The 16,685-nt window shown below is 43.5% G+C and overlaps 5 protein-coding genes across 5 annotated transcripts; 3 read left to right on the top strand and 2 right to left on the bottom strand.

Annotated features, from left to right (window-relative positions):
* The first annotated feature begins 44 nt into the window (after positions 1-44).
* LOC6504772 (COP9 signalosome complex subunit 2) lies at positions 45-1,933 on the top strand. Its single transcript, XM_001964808.4, has 6 exons — positions 45-236; positions 315-509; positions 564-689; positions 793-1,274; positions 1,336-1,668; positions 1,729-1,933. The coding sequence occupies exons 1-6, from the start codon at positions 183-185 to the stop codon at positions 1,871-1,873; spliced, it is 1,335 nt and encodes a 444-aa protein (XP_001964844.1). The 5' UTR covers positions 45-182; the 3' UTR covers positions 1,874-1,933.
* LOC6505340 (protein rolling stone) lies at positions 1,699-3,013 on the bottom strand. The gene is made up of 4 exons (XM_001964807.4): positions 2,609-3,013; positions 2,455-2,556; positions 2,205-2,391; positions 1,699-2,148 (listed from the first exon to the last, which is right to left on the bottom strand). The coding sequence occupies exons 1-4, from the start codon at positions 2,928-2,930 to the stop codon at positions 1,938-1,940; spliced, it is 822 nt and encodes a 273-aa protein (XP_001964843.1). The 5' UTR covers positions 2,931-3,013; the 3' UTR covers positions 1,699-1,937.
* A 468-nt stretch (positions 3,014-3,481) lies between these two features.
* On the bottom strand, positions 3,482-6,934 carry LOC6505337 (protein rolling stone). Its single transcript, XM_001964806.4, has 4 exons — positions 4,675-6,934; positions 4,445-4,546; positions 4,201-4,387; positions 3,482-4,139 (listed from the first exon to the last, which is right to left on the bottom strand). Exons 1-4 carry the CDS (start codon positions 4,994-4,996, stop codon positions 3,923-3,925), a joined length of 828 nt encoding a protein of 275 aa, XP_001964842.1. The 5' UTR covers positions 4,997-6,934; the 3' UTR covers positions 3,482-3,922.
* A 268-nt stretch (positions 6,935-7,202) lies between these two features.
* On the top strand, positions 7,203-11,444 carry LOC123257382. The gene is made up of 3 exons (XM_044716202.1): positions 7,203-7,478; positions 7,965-10,236; positions 10,351-11,444. The coding sequence occupies exons 1-3, from the start codon at positions 7,203-7,205 to the stop codon at positions 11,442-11,444; spliced, it is 3,642 nt and encodes a 1,213-aa protein (XP_044572137.1).
* A 441-nt stretch (positions 11,445-11,885) lies between these two features.
* LOC123257381 lies at positions 11,886-16,127 on the top strand. Its single transcript, XM_044716201.1, has 3 exons — positions 11,886-12,161; positions 12,648-14,919; positions 15,034-16,127. The coding sequence occupies exons 1-3, from the start codon at positions 11,886-11,888 to the stop codon at positions 16,125-16,127; spliced, it is 3,642 nt and encodes a 1,213-aa protein (XP_044572136.1).
* Positions 16,128-16,685: the final 558 nt, after the last annotated feature.

Genomic DNA, 16,685 nt, shown 5'->3' with positions numbered 1-16,685 from the left:
AAACAAAACAACATGCCTGGCAACTCTATCATCGATTGTGTTCTGAGGATTTGTGTAATCGATAGCTCTATCGACAGTTTTCCAGCTCTAAAGCTAAATCTCTAGCGCTAAATTTTTTGCTAAACAGTTTTTGTTACAAAAAAATAGTAAATTACGCATATTTTTAATCACAGATCTGCACAATGTCCGACAACGATGATGACTTTATGTGCGACGACGATGAAGATTATGGTTTGGTACGCACAGGGAATATTCGTTTCGAAAGCGAACAACCACTTAATGCCGGCTTCTTTGTTTTCATTTTCGATGAATAGGAGTACTCTGAGGACAGCAACTCGGAGCCCGATGTGGACCTGGAGAACCAGTACTACAACAGCAAGGCCCTAAAGGAGGAGGAACCAAAGGCGGCTCTGGCCAGTTTCCAAAAGGTGCTTGACTTGGAGAATGGTGAGAAGGGCGAGTGGGGATTCAAGGCGCTGAAGCAGATGATCAAGATCAACTTTAGGCTGGTAGGTCATTAAATAGTCGGATTGGGATCAGTTTATAACGCCTTTATCCTGTAGAACAACTACGATGAGATGATGGTGCGCTACAAGCAGCTGCTCACCTACATCAAGAGCGCTGTGACCAGAAATCACTCTGAAAAGAGCATCAACTCTATACTGGATTACATATCCACGTCGAAGAATGTGAGTGAAAGCAATTGCCTTCCTGCGATTGCTTCAAGGGTGATACAAAATTTTGGTCCGCCCAAAAATCTGCCAAAAATCCTAACAACTTCCTATATTTCAGATGGCTCTGCTTCAGAATTTTTACGAGACCACCCTGGACGCCTTGCGGGATGCCAAAAACGACCGCTTGTGGTTCAAGACCAACACTAAGCTGGGCAAGCTATACTTCGACCGTAGTGACTTCACCAAGCTGCAAAAGATACTCAAGCAGCTGCACCAGAGCTGTCAAACAGATGACGGCGAAGACGATCTCAAGAAAGGCACACAACTGCTGGAGATCTACGCCCTGGAGATCCAGATGTACACGGTGCAGAAGAACAATAAGAAGCTAAAGGCTCTCTATGAACAATCTCTGCACATCAAGTCGGCCATTCCACATCCTCTTATCATGGGCGTGATCCGAGAGTGCGGTGGCAAAATGCATTTGCGTGAGGGCGAGTTCGAAAAAGCTCACACAGATTTCTTTGAGGCTTTCAAAAACTACGATGAAAGCGGATCACCAAGGAGAACCACTTGTTTAAAGTACTTGGTCCTGGCTAATATGTAAATTATACTGCCTTTTAAATTCCTGTTCCGAATTTTAAATTTTTAAACCGATTTTTAGGTTAATGAAGTCCGGCATCAATCCCTTCGACTCACAGGAAGCTAAGCCTTATAAGAACGATCCTGAAATCCTAGCCATGACCAATTTGGTTAACTCTTACCAAAACAATGACATTAATGAGTTTGAAACGATTTTGCGCCAGCACCGCAGCAACATCATGGCCGACCAGTTCATTCGGGAGCACATCGAGGACCTTTTGCGCAACATTCGCACACAGGTGCTTATCAAATTAATCAGGCCATATAAAAACATAGCTATACCCTTCATTGCGAATGCTTTGAATATCGAGCCGACTGAAGTGGAGAGTCTACTGGTGTCCTGCATCTTAGACGAGTGAGTACGGAAATAAAATATACAGACACATTATAAAAGCAAATTTTATTCCCTAACCAGTACCATCAAGGGACGCATTGACCAGGTCAATCAGGTGCTCCAGCTCGACAAGATCAACAGCAGTGCTTCGCGTTATAATGCCCTGGAGAAATGGTCCAACCAAATCCAATCGCTGCAGTTTGCCGTGGTTCAGAAAATGGCTTAACTGTAATCAAGCCCAGAACTCTGGCTTTCAATTCATTAAAATTCTAAAATTTGTATTTAATCGATTAAGCATATTGTTTGGAAGCTGTATCACGGGTTGGTTGTTCTTCCACTTGATTTTTCGTGCAGCATTTGACCATGGAGATGCGCAATCTGTAAATTCCGAAGGCCACAAAAGCGAAGCAACAGACAAGGGCCAAACTAGCGCTCACAAATCCAATAGCTAATCCAGGACGGGCCCAGTCTAGGGCAAAATAGATAAATCGATTGCCATCCCTGTGGGGTAAAGGAAAATATAGGTTGGAGAATGATGAATAAGAAGGTTTTCTTACATGTCAGTACCGCCCGCGAAATAGTAGATTAAAGAATGTATCAGGAATAAAATAACAACCGAAACGGGATAAATAAAGAACATGATGCGAGCTGGAAAGGCCACCATAAAGCAGTCGAATATCATGGAAATGGAGTTGAAGGCATGCGACCACAAGTTATACAAGTCAGTTGCTTCTTCGGGCATAGCTGAAAGGTGAGCGAGATACAGTTGGACTTATGCGTAATTTTTTAAATTTAAAGAACACTTACTACTGGCCAGAGCAGCCCAGAAAACCAAAGAAATTAGCATGGATAGCACAGAAGTTGTATAGTGAGAAATCCAGTAAACTTTAAGAGCTCGACTGTTAGAAGCTGAAAAGTACAACCATTTTTAAGAGCTATCATTCTTGACTTTCTTTCTTACCAAAAAATGAGGGTTTTATATAGTAAATAGTCGCCACAACAGCCCCGTAGGTGCACGTAAAGAAATCCAGAGAAAATCCCCAATTCGTGAGGAAAATAAACCAACGACCACCGTTGAAAATTTTAAACATGCTCCAAATCACACCAGTTCCAAAGAATGCTGCTAAAAACCATCGGTACAGGATCCAGATTATATTTCGATCACCTTTTTGCCATTGGGAGCGGCAAAAAATTCCAGGATCCTTGAAGTCCAATGAGAACTTGGAACGCTGGAATTCCTCTTTTAGAGGCAGGCAACTGGATTCCTGGTTTTTATCACCCATTTTTCTATGTGCTAATAAAAAAATCTAAAACAGGTGACTGCCTTGCTGGTTGATTACCGACTGATGGAGGCACAGGTGTCCATTACTCTAAATAGCCTGCCGTATTCCCACATATAGTTTTGGCTAGTGTTTAGGTAATCGGTGGGGGTAATGGACGCCGCTTGAATTATCTCGATTCTTATCATCCTGGTGAGTAGCGTTTATGTCTGATTCGTGGCCAGTGCAAACCCCCGATAAGACCCCCAACGTGGCCATGGATTTTTGGCTAGACGCGGTCAGGGCGGTCAAACCTATCTAAAGAAGGTCTCGGAGTTCAGGGCTCACAACACCATGAACCCCATATGGTAGAGTCCCGCTCATAGCTATTGGAATTTAACCACTTGTATTCATTGGATTTCCCGAATGCTGAAAGTAGAACCATAAAAGTTCGAGTGTATCGAATGATTTTCAGTCGAATGGAATTAGCCAAGCTAATCAAGTAAATTTGGAATATATCAGCTAATTCTAATCGGAATAGAAGTCATTTTAAACTACAAATTAAAGTTTTTTTCAAATCAAATCTTAAATAAATATGATAAAAGTTTTACAACATTTATACTGTAGTGAATATAAAGTTTAAAGTAAATTAAAGAATGAAATAATACTAAGGATTAATTCAACAGTGTATAAAGTAAGTATAATTGTCAATTTGTATTTATTAATAATTAATTTATTAATTTTATTAATCATTTATTATTTAATCACTTTCTTCGTGGCAGGTCCAGCAATTATTAAAATTACATTCATAATTATTTAAAATACAACATATCTCCATTTCAATGTGAAGGATGAATATAAGTTTTAATTTGACTAACAAAATCTATATTTTTTTTGGTCACTTATTTTCAAATTCTGCCTATTTAAGGCAAAGCAATCCCAAAAATCCTCAATGACCATGTCAGGATTTGATGAAACATAATCGATTTTTGGAGTTCAGTTACCAAAATGATCCATTAAACTGTATGAGCTGGTTCCTTAGGAGGTGCTGAGGTGGTTGGAATCTCATCGGGCTGTTTGAAGCAGCATTTGTGCAACGCAATGCGCCATCTATAGAAGCCGAAGACCAAAATGCAGAAAGCAAAAGCCAAAGCCACGCATCCACACACACATCCTATGGCCAGACCGGGACGCTCCCAATCCAATATGAAGTAAATGTATCGGTTGCCCATGCTGCAGAAAGTTTCCATGGGTTAGTAGATGCATCTTAAAATTACATTTTTATGTATCTTACGGATCTACTCCACCACTCCAGAAATAGATTAAAGAAAAAAGTCCGTAGGAAATGCCAATGGTGAAGGGATAAACAAAATGCATGATACGAGTGGGAAAAGCCACCATAAAGCAATCGAAAATCATGCATATGGAGTTAAAAGCGTGAGCCCATAAGTTGTAGAGCTCGGCTCCCATTCCAGGCATGGCTGGAAAGTATATATAGTTTTACAACCGATTTCTTCAATCAAAGAATCACAACTTACAAGGATAAAGAGCAGCCCAAAAGACTAGAGTTATTAACATTCCCAGGACGACCGTTGTATAATGGGATATCCAATAAATTCTCAAGGCCCAACTGCCAGGAGCTAAAAACGGTGGATATTGAAGGAAGAAAATCTTTTGAATGTTTCGATTTTAGCAACTACGTCAATCCCTACATTTTCGATTAAAAAATTACTCAATACCTTAACGTCTTCTGATAAGAATTACTCACCGAAGTAAGAGGGCTTGATGAAGTATATGGTGGCTATCACAGCGCCATAAGTGCAGCAGTAGAAGCACAGACTGAAGCCCCAATCCGTAAGGTAAATGAACCACCGGCCACCGTTGAAGGTCGACACCATGCTGCCAATTACTCCACCGGCAAAGAAACCAGCCAAGATCCATCGGTACAAGAGCCAAATTAAATTCCTGTCTCCCCTTTGCCACTGGGAGCGGCAGAAGGCGCCAGGATCATCATGGTACAAAGAGAACCTTGACCGTTGGAACTCCTCCTTGAGGGGCAGACAGCAGGGCTCCTGGCTCTTGTCACGCATGTTGGCCGGATGGACTCGTCGACGGTTTCGCTGAACTAGGATGGCCAAAAGCGTCCAGAACAGGTGACTGGAGCGCCGGTAGATCGCAGACTGGCGAAACAATGTGGCGCAGGTGTCCAATAGTCTGAATGGAGTGCCATTTTTTCCACAAATCGTTTCGGCTCTATTCGGAATAATAGTAATGTGAATGATACGACCGCACGAGTTATCTCAATCCTTATCACCCGAACGAGTACCGGTTATGCCTAATTGCATTGAGCGTACGCCTTCTCTAATGCCGGAGACTTGGACGTGAAGTGGACAAGTACGGCCAGAGTAATAGACTAAATTGAACCCCTATACTGAGTTCGTGACTGGAACTTTTCCCATGCCATTTATATCCCAGCGGGGATATTGTGGGGGACTCTACCAGCAATCAATAGCCCTAAATTTTTTAAAATTTTTTGGGAATTTCGCACATGTTAGTTGGATCGTAAACCTATTGATAAACACTCGTGTTTCTAAAGTGACGGCGGTTTTTCCTGTGACAGGCCAAGTGCTGCCAAACCCACTCCCCTTGAGCCCAGACGAGATAAGAAAGCGCCGAAAACAATTATGATTCATTTTATTTCTGAATACATCAATTAATACCCTTTCATAAAACTATGCTATTAGTTTTGAATTTTTGTACCTGAATAAAAATCTTTATTTTAACACTTATGATGTATTTTTGATGTATTTCCTTTTTATATAATTTTTGAAAAACTATGATAAGTGCCTCTTCATAGTGTAATCAATATATTCTACCATTCATTTGGCTAATTTATCAGTTTTACTATCATGATATGTTCCAAGTGGTTAATACTAGTGGTGATTGGCGTTGTTTCCTCTTCTGATATGGCATTTCGAAAATATATGGAACTTGATCTTTGTGGATTTCAAGTATTGCAAAGCTTTTTGAAATTACTAAGTTACGTTAAGGGGTTGTTGGCCAAGTTCATGAATCATGAATTATCTGAAAATCTAAATAAAGCTAACAGTTTACTTCAACGTAAGCTTTAAGAGGATACAGGGTGTCTCAAATGTATTTTTCTTTATAATCGTTCACCTGAGACCCTTCCAACTTTTTGTAAACTGACTCTGTTATCCAGATTAAGTTACTTCATTCTCCTACTTATCGGAAATGTTTACTATCTCAAATATCTGTGAAGTTTTCCAGGCCCATTTATCATCATATTCCCACCAAGTCATGCAAAGCATCAATTTGAAACCGATTTAATATTGACATTCAATAATAAAGGCAAATTTAATTTATGCAATAAAAAAGTCAAAATCAATTGATTTTCCTCGTTATCTGAACACAAAATGTCGACGACACTTTCAGTTTCTTGTTCTCTTGACCAATGGCAAGGTCAGGTGGTAGGCTAATGAACCTGTAACCCTTTCGATGAGATGATATATGTATGATTGAAGCATGAGTCTGGGGCGGCAAATTGTACTTGGGTATGCAAATTGTGTTGGAATGTCAATATGTAATCGATGCTGGGTGTTTATTTGATGGGTAAATTGATCCAATTTTTATAAAAATGTGGAAGTGGGGAACTAATGCATAGTTTTTTCTTTTCCTATAGAACAATGTATATTATATCAGGGTATCAAATAAGCGATAATGCAAAAAAAAATAAATATTGGCAATTATATTTCCTTCTTTATATACTTACAATGAGAATTATCTTATAAACTTAATATCCAGTTTTAGAATACTGCTTAAAAACAAAAAAACAATGTAAAAAGCTTTGAACCAGTCCCGAAAATGATATCACGCCAGCTTAAAAAAGTTTTCGCATTCAAAATGGTTTTAATTTTAAAGTATTATAAGTGGTCTTTAATTATTTTTAACTTCTTAATTTTCCAGATATATGCATTCTGTTTAGGAATGGACTATCGATACATAGTTTATAAGTTATCCCATATTGTCATCTTTATATTTTCTATACCAACTAGCTTTACAATCCACAACATGTATGCACACACACACCTATCGTTAAGTTCCACAAATGTAAAATTTTCTTAGTACCAATTAGACAGCGAAACTGACAAGAACATATTACTCTACAGTCCACTACTCATTCGTCTTGCCGGTTGGGGATCATTGTTTGGTCCTTCGCATCCGGATTTGTTTTGTAGTTTACTGTGCATTGGTTCTCATTTGTAATTGTTTCTCGGCATGGAGCAATTAAAAGCATTGACAAAAGGGCGCGCCAGACTCAAGGCCAATATCACACGGAGCTTGGCTTGGGCTGAGGACGCGCAACATTCGAACGCCACACGGGCAGAGGTGTCTTCGCGGCTGGAGCATCTCAACACAACATGGAAAGACTTCAATAGATTTGGTGATGAAATAGCTATGCTCGACGAAGTAGATGGCTATGTGGATCCGGAGCATGACAACATATTCTACGAGGAAAAATATCTAAGGGCGCATGCATTACTTTCGGCGATGGTAGGTACAAGACCTAGTCCATCAATTGGGAACAGTGAAAACGGCAGCGGCGTGCTGCAAAACAACGACGCAATAATAAGTTTGCTACAACAACAACAACAACTCTTCGAGCAGTTGGCGGCAAATCGAGCCACTGCAAACATGTCGAGACCTGAAGGAGGAGACGCCTACGCGGCGAATTCAGGTAGTGCTCAAATGGTAGGGGCATCAGCTCAAAGCGAATTGCCTAAAATTCAAATTAAACGGTTCGCTGGCAATTATTCAGAGTGGCCAGCTTTCAAAGACATATATGAGAGCACAATTCACAACAAGGCGAATTTGACAAATACGCACAAATTTCATCATTTGAAATCTCTTCTGATCGACGAAGCTGCAAATCTGGTACGACATTTGGCTATTACGGATTCAGCTTACAACACTGCGTGGGAGCGACTTAATGAAAGATATAATCGTCCACGGCATATCGTGAATTCACTATTGGAGCAGTTTATGAAGCTGCCAACAACAACAAGGTCGGATACCGCAACATTACGGAAGGTGTCAGACGGCGCCAATGAAATAGTGCGTGGTTTGGATGCCATAGAGGAAACAGGACGAGACTGTTGGATCATCTACTTGACGCTGGAGAAGCTGGATGCAGATACTCGACGCAGGTGGATCGAGCGCAGTGTGGAGACAGACTCACCCACACTGGAGGAATTCTTCAAATTTTTGGATGCACGTTGCGAGGAACTAGAGCTCAGCAAGCGTGAAACAATCGGAGGCAAGACTACAGCCTCAATCGGTGACAAGGGAAGGAAGGTCACACATTCGCTGGTTGTACTTGAAGGAAACAAGTGCAGCAAATGTCATTCTACAGAGCATCGTCTGTATGGATGCCAACAATTCTTGGATATGTCAGCAGGACAGAGGTTTTCGTTTGCCAAGGAAAACGCTCTATGTTACAATTGTCTGAATCCTGGTCATGGGGTCAGAAAATGCAAATCTACGTTCAAGTGCAGACAATGTAAAGGTCAGCATCACTCACTGTTGCACCTGCAACGCACGCAACAGGCTATTGGAACAATCTCTCAAACTGGTGAGGATCAGGAGGATCCTAGCGCACACATCTCAACGGTGACTACGAGTCACATCGCACAAGCAGAAGGTTCTGCAGCAATGGTATGTGCACAAGGCACTGCAAATTCACAACAATCAACTGGATGGAACAGGAGCACCTTGCCGACGGCCATGGTCAACGTTCGCAACGCAAAGGGAGATTTGGTTGCATGCCGACTCCTATTGGACACGGGTTCAGAACTGTCGTACATATCTGAACGCTGTATACAAACACTTGGTTTGGCTCGTACGCCATCACGCATACTGGTTACGGGAATTTCATCAACCAAAGCAGACACTACAAGGGGATGCAGCACTATAAGCATCCAATCCCGTATTTCGCAAAATCAGCTGGTAGTCCAGGCTCACGTGCTTGGAAAGATTACGTCATCATTGGAAAGGCAGACCATCGACGCGTCTGTACTTCGAGTTTTCAACGATCTGCAATTGGCAGATTCGCAATTTAGCACGAATGCCCCAATTGACATTCTTTTGGGCAGCGAACACGTTTGGAGTGTTATAACTGGAAGAAAAATCTACGACGACAAAGGAAAGCTCATTGCTATATCATCAATTTTCGGATGGGTAATTACATCACTGCTTTCATCACGCGCATGCAGCGCTACGGCACTCACAACGACAATAGACATCGATGCTTATCTCAGAAGGTTCTGGGAGCTGGAGAGCATACAACGCAAGGCAGAAGTTCAACCTGAAGACGAGGAGGTGGAGAAACACTTTCTTGCAACACACACTCGAGACGAACAAGGCAAGTACATAGTGGAACTTCCGTTTAAAGTATCCGAAACACAATTCGCAGATACACTTCAAGGAGCGCTGCAGAGGTTCAAATCAGTTGAACGACGTTTGGCACAAAATCATCAATTACGTAACGACTACGTGAAGTTCATGAGGGAATACCAGGAGCTAGGACATATGCGAGAAATCTCACCGAGCGAAATTCCCAAGGGTAGGAATTTCTACTTGCCACATCATCCCGTATTGGGTCGGAAACTTAGAGTGGTTTTCGACGGCTCATATCAAGACGCCAAAGGCATGGCATTAAACGACACGCTCTCAATCGGACCGAGTATTCAGCGAGACCTATTTGCTGTGTGCTTGCGATTCCGTATGTACAAATACGTCTTTTCAGCGGACATAGTCAAGATGTTCCGTCAAATATGGGTGAGCGAAAAACATAGAGACTACCAAAGAATCGTATGGAGAGAGGATCCCTCAGATCCTATCAAGCACTTCCAACTATGCACGGTGACGTATGGAACATCATGCGCACCATTTCTAGCAGTCAGAGTGCTAGAGCAACTAGCTGCTGACCATAAGCACGAGTTTCCGAACGCAGCAAAAATCGTGTTGGAGGACTTCTATGTCGACGACGTTCTCACTGGAGCAAATAGTGAGGATGAGCTGCTACGCAACAGGGACGAACTGGTCCAACTGATGTCCTGTGCTAACCTAGAGCTCGGGAAATGGGTATCGAATACCAAACGCATCAAATCGGAGGATAACACGGATTCCTCACAATCACCAGTCAAAGTGCTAGGGCTGCATTGGCACCCTGGAGAGGACACATTGGCGTACAATGTAAACCTATCGAAAGACCCTCGCTGCACCAAGAGGCAAGTGTTGTCGGATGTCTCACGTATATTCGACCCTCTCGGTCTATTAGCACCAATCGTAGTTCAATTCAAAATACTATTTCAAAAACTCTGGCTGTTGAATTTGAATTGGGACGACGAACTACCGAGCAAACTAGCAAACAACTGGCTCAAATGGCGAGCTGATCTGGACAACCTTCACAAGCTCCAGATACCGCGCTTAGTTAAAAGCGACAAACAGAGAATCGAATTGCACGGATTTTCAGATGCATCCACCAAGGCGTACTCAGCGGTGGTATACAGCCGAGTGGTTAACGACGATGGAACCATTTCGGTCGCCATACTTGCTGCAAAAACCAGAGTGGCACCTTTGAAGCAGCAGTCTTTGCCGCGCCTGGAACTATGTGGCGCACTTCTATTGAGTCAACTTCTGCAATCCATAAAAGCTGGACTAATGAACAACGACGTAACGATCTACGCATGGAGTGATTCGACGATAGTCCTGTCATGGTTATCGTATTTACCAGCCCAACTCAAGACGTTTGTTGGGAACCGCACTTCAGAAATCCTCGAAACCATCCCGAAGCATGCATGGCGGCATGTAGACTCAAAATCGAACCCAGCGGATTGCGCATCCCGTGGCTTGGGAGTATCCGAGCTCATTGACTTCCAATTATGGTGGAAGGGTCCTTCATGGCTGAGGGACCAGGAACAATTCTTGGAAAGGTTGAACAATACTCATAACTGTACTTCTCTTTCAGACAAACGCATACAAGACGAAGTCAAAACTACCTGCCTAGCTGCGCAGACGAATGTCACGACGGACAACCCATGGGATAAGCTTCTCAATCGCAACTCATCTTGGCTGAAGCTTATACACACACTTGCTTACGTTTTGCGCTTCATTCATCGCATGAAGCACCCATCTTCGAACCAAATATCGAATTCTCTAACATTCGATGAGATCAAGGCAGCAAGGATTCGGTGGCTGCAACACGCTCAAGCTGGTTTTCAACAGGAGATCCAGTTACTACGCGCAAACAAGGCTCTAGGGAACCAATCTCAATTGGTCAAGATCTCACCAATCATCGACAAGGACAACCTGCTAAGAGTAGGTGGACGAATCCAACATTCGCAGTTGTCAGCAGAGGCGAAGCATCAGCAGCGTCCTAAGTGGACCACGCCAACCCCTAACATTTCGATCGGCAGCGTTGCGCTCGTCAAGGAGTCCAACACACCACCAGCATTATGACATCTAGCGAAGGTGATCGACACTTTCCAAGGAAAGGACAATAAGGTTCGAGCAGTCCGGATCATCCGGCTCAAAACCCGGCCAATAACGAAAATTGCGAAACTACTCAGTTCAGAAACCGTGTTTCAGGGTGGCCCGGGATGTTTAGGAATGGACTATCGATACATAGTTTATAAGTTATCCCATATTGTCATCTTTATATTTTCTATACCAACTAGCTTTACAATCCACAACATGTATGCACACACACACCTATCGTTAAGTTCCACAAATGTAAAATTTTCTTAGTACCAATTAGACAGCGAAACTGACAAGAACATATTACTCTACAGTCCACTACTCATTCGTCTTGCCGGTTGGGGATCATTGTTTGGTCCTTCGCATCCGGATTTGTTTTGTAGTTTACTGTGCATTGGTTCTCATTTGTAATTGTTTCTCGGCATGGAGCAATTAAAAGCATTGACAAAAGGGCGCGCCAGACTCAAGGCCAATATCACACGGAGCTTGGCTTGGGCTGAGGACGCGCAACATTCGAACGCCACACGGGCAGAGGTGTCTTCGCGGCTGGAGCATCTCAACACAACATGGAAAGACTTCAATAGATTTGGTGATGAAATAGCTATGCTCGACGAAGTAGATGGCTATGTGGATCCGGAGCATGACAACATATTCTACGAGGAAAAATATCTAAGGGCGCATGCATTACTTTCGGCGATGGTAGGTACAAGACCTAGTCCATCAATTGGGAACAGTGAAAACGGCAGCGGCGTGCTGCAAAACAACGACGCAATAATAAGTTTGCTACAACAACAACAACAACTCTTCGAGCAGTTGGCGGCAAATCGAGCCACTGCAAACATGTCGAGACCTGAAGGAGGAGACGCCTACGCGGCGAATTCAGGTAGTGCTCAAATGGTAGGGGCATCAGCTCAAAGCGAATTGCCTAAAATTCAAATTAAACGGTTCGCTGGCAATTATTCAGAGTGGCCAGCTTTCAAAGACATATATGAGAGCACAATTCACAACAAGGCGAATTTGACAAATACGCACAAATTTCATCATTTGAAATCTCTTCTGATCGACGAAGCTGCAAATCTGGTACGACATTTGGCTATTACGGATTCAGCTTACAACACTGCGTGGGAGCGACTTAATGAAAGATATAATCGTCCACGGCATATCGTGAATTCACTATTGGAGCAGTTTATGAAGCTGCCAACAACAACAAGGTCGGATACCGCAACATTACGGAAGGTGTCAGACGGCGCCAATGAAATAGTGCGTGGTTTGGATGCCATAGAGGAAACAGGACGAGACTGTTGGATCATCTACTTGACGCTGGAGAAGCTGGATGCAGATACTCGACGCAGGTGGATCGAGCGCAGTGTGGAGACAGACTCACCCACACTGGAGGAATTCTTCAAATTTTTGGATGCACGTTGCGAGGAACTAGAGCTCAGCAAGCGTGAAACAATCGGAGGCAAGACTACAGCCTCAATCGGTGACAAGGGAAGGAAGGTCACACATTCGCTGGTTGTACTTGAAGGAAACAAGTGCAGCAAATGTCATTCTACAGAGCATCGTCTGTATGGATGCCAACAATTCTTGGATATGTCAGCAGGACAGAGGTTTTCGTTTGCCAAGGAAAACGCTCTATGTTACAATTGTCTGAATCCTGGTCATGGGGTCAGAAAATGCAAATCTACGTTCAAGTGCAGACAATGTAAAGGTCAGCATCACTCACTGTTGCACCTGCAACGCACGCAACAGGCTATTGGAACAATCTCTCAAACTGGTGAGGATCAGGAGGATCCTAGCGCACACATCTCAACGGTGACTACGAGTCACATCGCACAAGCAGAAGGTTCTGCAGCAATGGTATGTGCACAAGGCACTGCAAATTCACAACAATCAACTGGATGGAACAGGAGCACCTTGCCGACGGCCATGGTCAACGTTCGCAACGCAAAGGGAGATTTGGTTGCATGCCGACTCCTATTGGACACGGGTTCAGAACTGTCGTACATATCTGAACGCTGTATACAAACACTTGGTTTGGCTCGTACGCCATCACGCATACTGGTTACGGGAATTTCATCAACCAAAGCAGACACTACAAGGGGATGCAGCACTATAAGCATCCAATCCCGTATTTCGCAAAATCAGCTGGTAGTCCAGGCTCACGTGCTTGGAAAGATTACGTCATCATTGGAAAGGCAGACCATCGACGCGTCTGTACTTCGAGTTTTCAACGATCTGCAATTGGCAGATTCGCAATTTAGCACGAATGCCCCAATTGACATTCTTTTGGGCAGCGAACACGTTTGGAGTGTTATAACTGGAAGAAAAATCTACGACGACAAAGGAAAGCTCATTGCTATATCATCAATTTTCGGATGGGTAATTACATCACTGCTTTCATCACGCGCATGCAGCGCTACGGCACTCACAACGACAATAGACATCGATGCTTATCTCAGAAGGTTCTGGGAGCTGGAGAGCATACAACGCAAGGCAGAAGTTCAACCTGAAGACGAGGAGGTGGAGAAACACTTTCTTGCAACACACACTCGAGACGAACAAGGCAAGTACATAGTGGAACTTCCGTTTAAAGTATCCGAAACACAATTCGCAGATACACTTCAAGGAGCGCTGCAGAGGTTCAAATCAGTTGAACGACGTTTGGCACAAAATCATCAATTACGTAACGACTACGTGAAGTTCATGAGGGAATACCAGGAGCTAGGACATATGCGAGAAATCTCACCGAGCGAAATTCCCAAGGGTAGGAATTTCTACTTGCCACATCATCCCGTATTGGGTCGGAAACTTAGAGTGGTTTTCGACGGCTCATATCAAGACGCCAAAGGCATGGCATTAAACGACACGCTCTCAATCGGACCGAGTATTCAGCGAGACCTATTTGCTGTGTGCTTGCGATTCCGTATGTACAAATACGTCTTTTCAGCGGACATAGTCAAGATGTTCCGTCAAATATGGGTGAGCGAAAAACATAGAGACTACCAAAGAATCGTATGGAGAGAGGATCCCTCAGATCCTATCAAGCACTTCCAACTATGCACGGTGACGTATGGAACATCATGCGCACCATTTCTAGCAGTCAGAGTGCTAGAGCAACTAGCTGCTGACCATAAGCACGAGTTTCCGAACGCAGCAAAAATCGTGTTGGAGGACTTCTATGTCGACGACGTTCTCACTGGAGCAAATAGTGAGGATGAGCTGCTACGCAACAGGGACGAACTGGTCCAACTGATGTCCTGTGCTAACCTAGAGCTCGGGAAATGGGTATCGAATACCAAACGCATCAAATCGGAGGATAACACGGATTCCTCACAATCACCAGTCAAAGTGCTAGGGCTGCATTGGCACCCTGGAGAGGACACATTGGCGTACAATGTAAACCTATCGAAAGACCCTCGCTGCACCAAGAGGCAAGTGTTGTCGGATGTCTCACGTATATTCGACCCTCTCGGTCTATTAGCACCAATCGTAGTTCAATTCAAAATACTATTTCAAAAACTCTGGCTGTTGAATTTGAATTGGGACGACGAACTACCGAGCAAACTAGCAAACAACTGGCTCAAATGGCGAGCTGATCTGGACAACCTTCACAAGCTCCAGATACCGCGCTTAGTTAAAAGCGACAAACAGAGAATCGAATTGCACGGATTTTCAGATGCATCCACCAAGGCGTACTCAGCGGTGGTATACAGCCGAGTGGTTAACGACGATGGAACCATTTCGGTCGCCATACTTGCTGCAAAAACCAGAGTGGCACCTTTGAAGCAGCAGTCTTTGCCGCGCCTGGAACTATGTGGCGCACTTCTATTGAGTCAACTTCTGCAATCCATAAAAGCTGGACTAATGAACAACGACGTAACGATCTACGCATGGAGTGATTCGACGATAGTCCTGTCATGGTTATCGTATTTACCAGCCCAACTCAAGACGTTTGTTGGGAACCGCACTTCAGAAATCCTCGAAACCATCCCGAAGCATGCATGGCGGCATGTAGACTCAAAATCGAACCCAGCGGATTGCGCATCCCGTGGCTTGGGAGTATCCGAGCTCATTGACTTCCAATTATGGTGGAAGGGTCCTTCATGGCTGAGGGACCAGGAACAATTCTTGGAAAGGTTGAACAATACTCATAACTGTACTTCTCTTTCAGACAAACGCATACAAGACGAAGTCAAAACTACCTGCCTAGCTGCGCAGACGAATGTCACGACGGACAACCCATGGGATAAGCTTCTCAATCGCAACTCATCTTGGCTGAAGCTTATACACACACTTGCTTACGTTTTGCGCTTCATTCATCGCATGAAGCACCCATCTTCGAACCAAATATCGAATTCTCTAACATTCGATGAGATCAAGGCAGCAAGGATTCGGTGGCTGCAACACGCTCAAGCTGGTTTTCAACAGGAGATCCAGTTACTACGCGCAAACAAGGCTCTAGGGAACCAATCTCAATTGGTCAAGATCTCACCAATCATCGACAAGGACAACCTGCTAAGAGTAGGTGGACGAATCCAACATTCGCAGTTGTCAGCAGAGGCGAAGCATCAGCAGCGTCCTAAGTGGACCACGCCAACCCCTAACATTTCGATCGGCAGCGTTGCGCTCGTCAAGGAGTCCAACACACCACCAGCATTATGACATCTAGCGAAGGTGATCGACACTTTCCAAGGAAAGGACAATAAGGTTCGAGCAGTCCGGATCATCCGGCTCAAAACCCGGCCAATAACGAAAATTGCGAAACTACTCAGTTCAGAAACCGTGTTTCAGGGTGGCCCGGGATGTTTAGGAATGGACTATCGATACATAGTTTATAAGTTATCCCATATTGTCATCTTTATATTTTCTATACCAACTAGCTTTACAATCCACAACATGTATGCACACACACACCTATCGTTAAGTTCCACAAATGTAAAATTTTCTTAGTACCAATTAGACAGCGAAACTGACAAGAACATATTACTCTACAGTCCACTACTCATTCGTCTTGCCGGTTGGGGATCACATTCATTTTTGTTACCACTGGAATCTAAAGAACACAAATTATGTTTTAAGTGTTAAAAAATAATTAAAATATAATTTGCTTATTTTTGAGAGCGTAATAGCTCTCTCTCTCTTCAATGGATTAGATAAGGAGCAACTTTTACCCACTTGTCTTGTTATCTTCTGAAAGTATTTATGCCGTAAGAGGAACAT

The sequence above is a fragment of the Drosophila ananassae genome, chromosome 3R (genome assembly GCF_017639315.1).
Source record: "Drosophila ananassae strain 14024-0371.13 chromosome 3R, ASM1763931v2, whole genome shotgun sequence".
NCBI lineage: Eukaryota > Metazoa > Arthropoda > Insecta > Diptera > Drosophilidae > Drosophila > Drosophila ananassae.
Note: the sequence above shows the minus strand (reverse complement) of the source record. Positions and strands in the feature narration are given on the sequence as shown.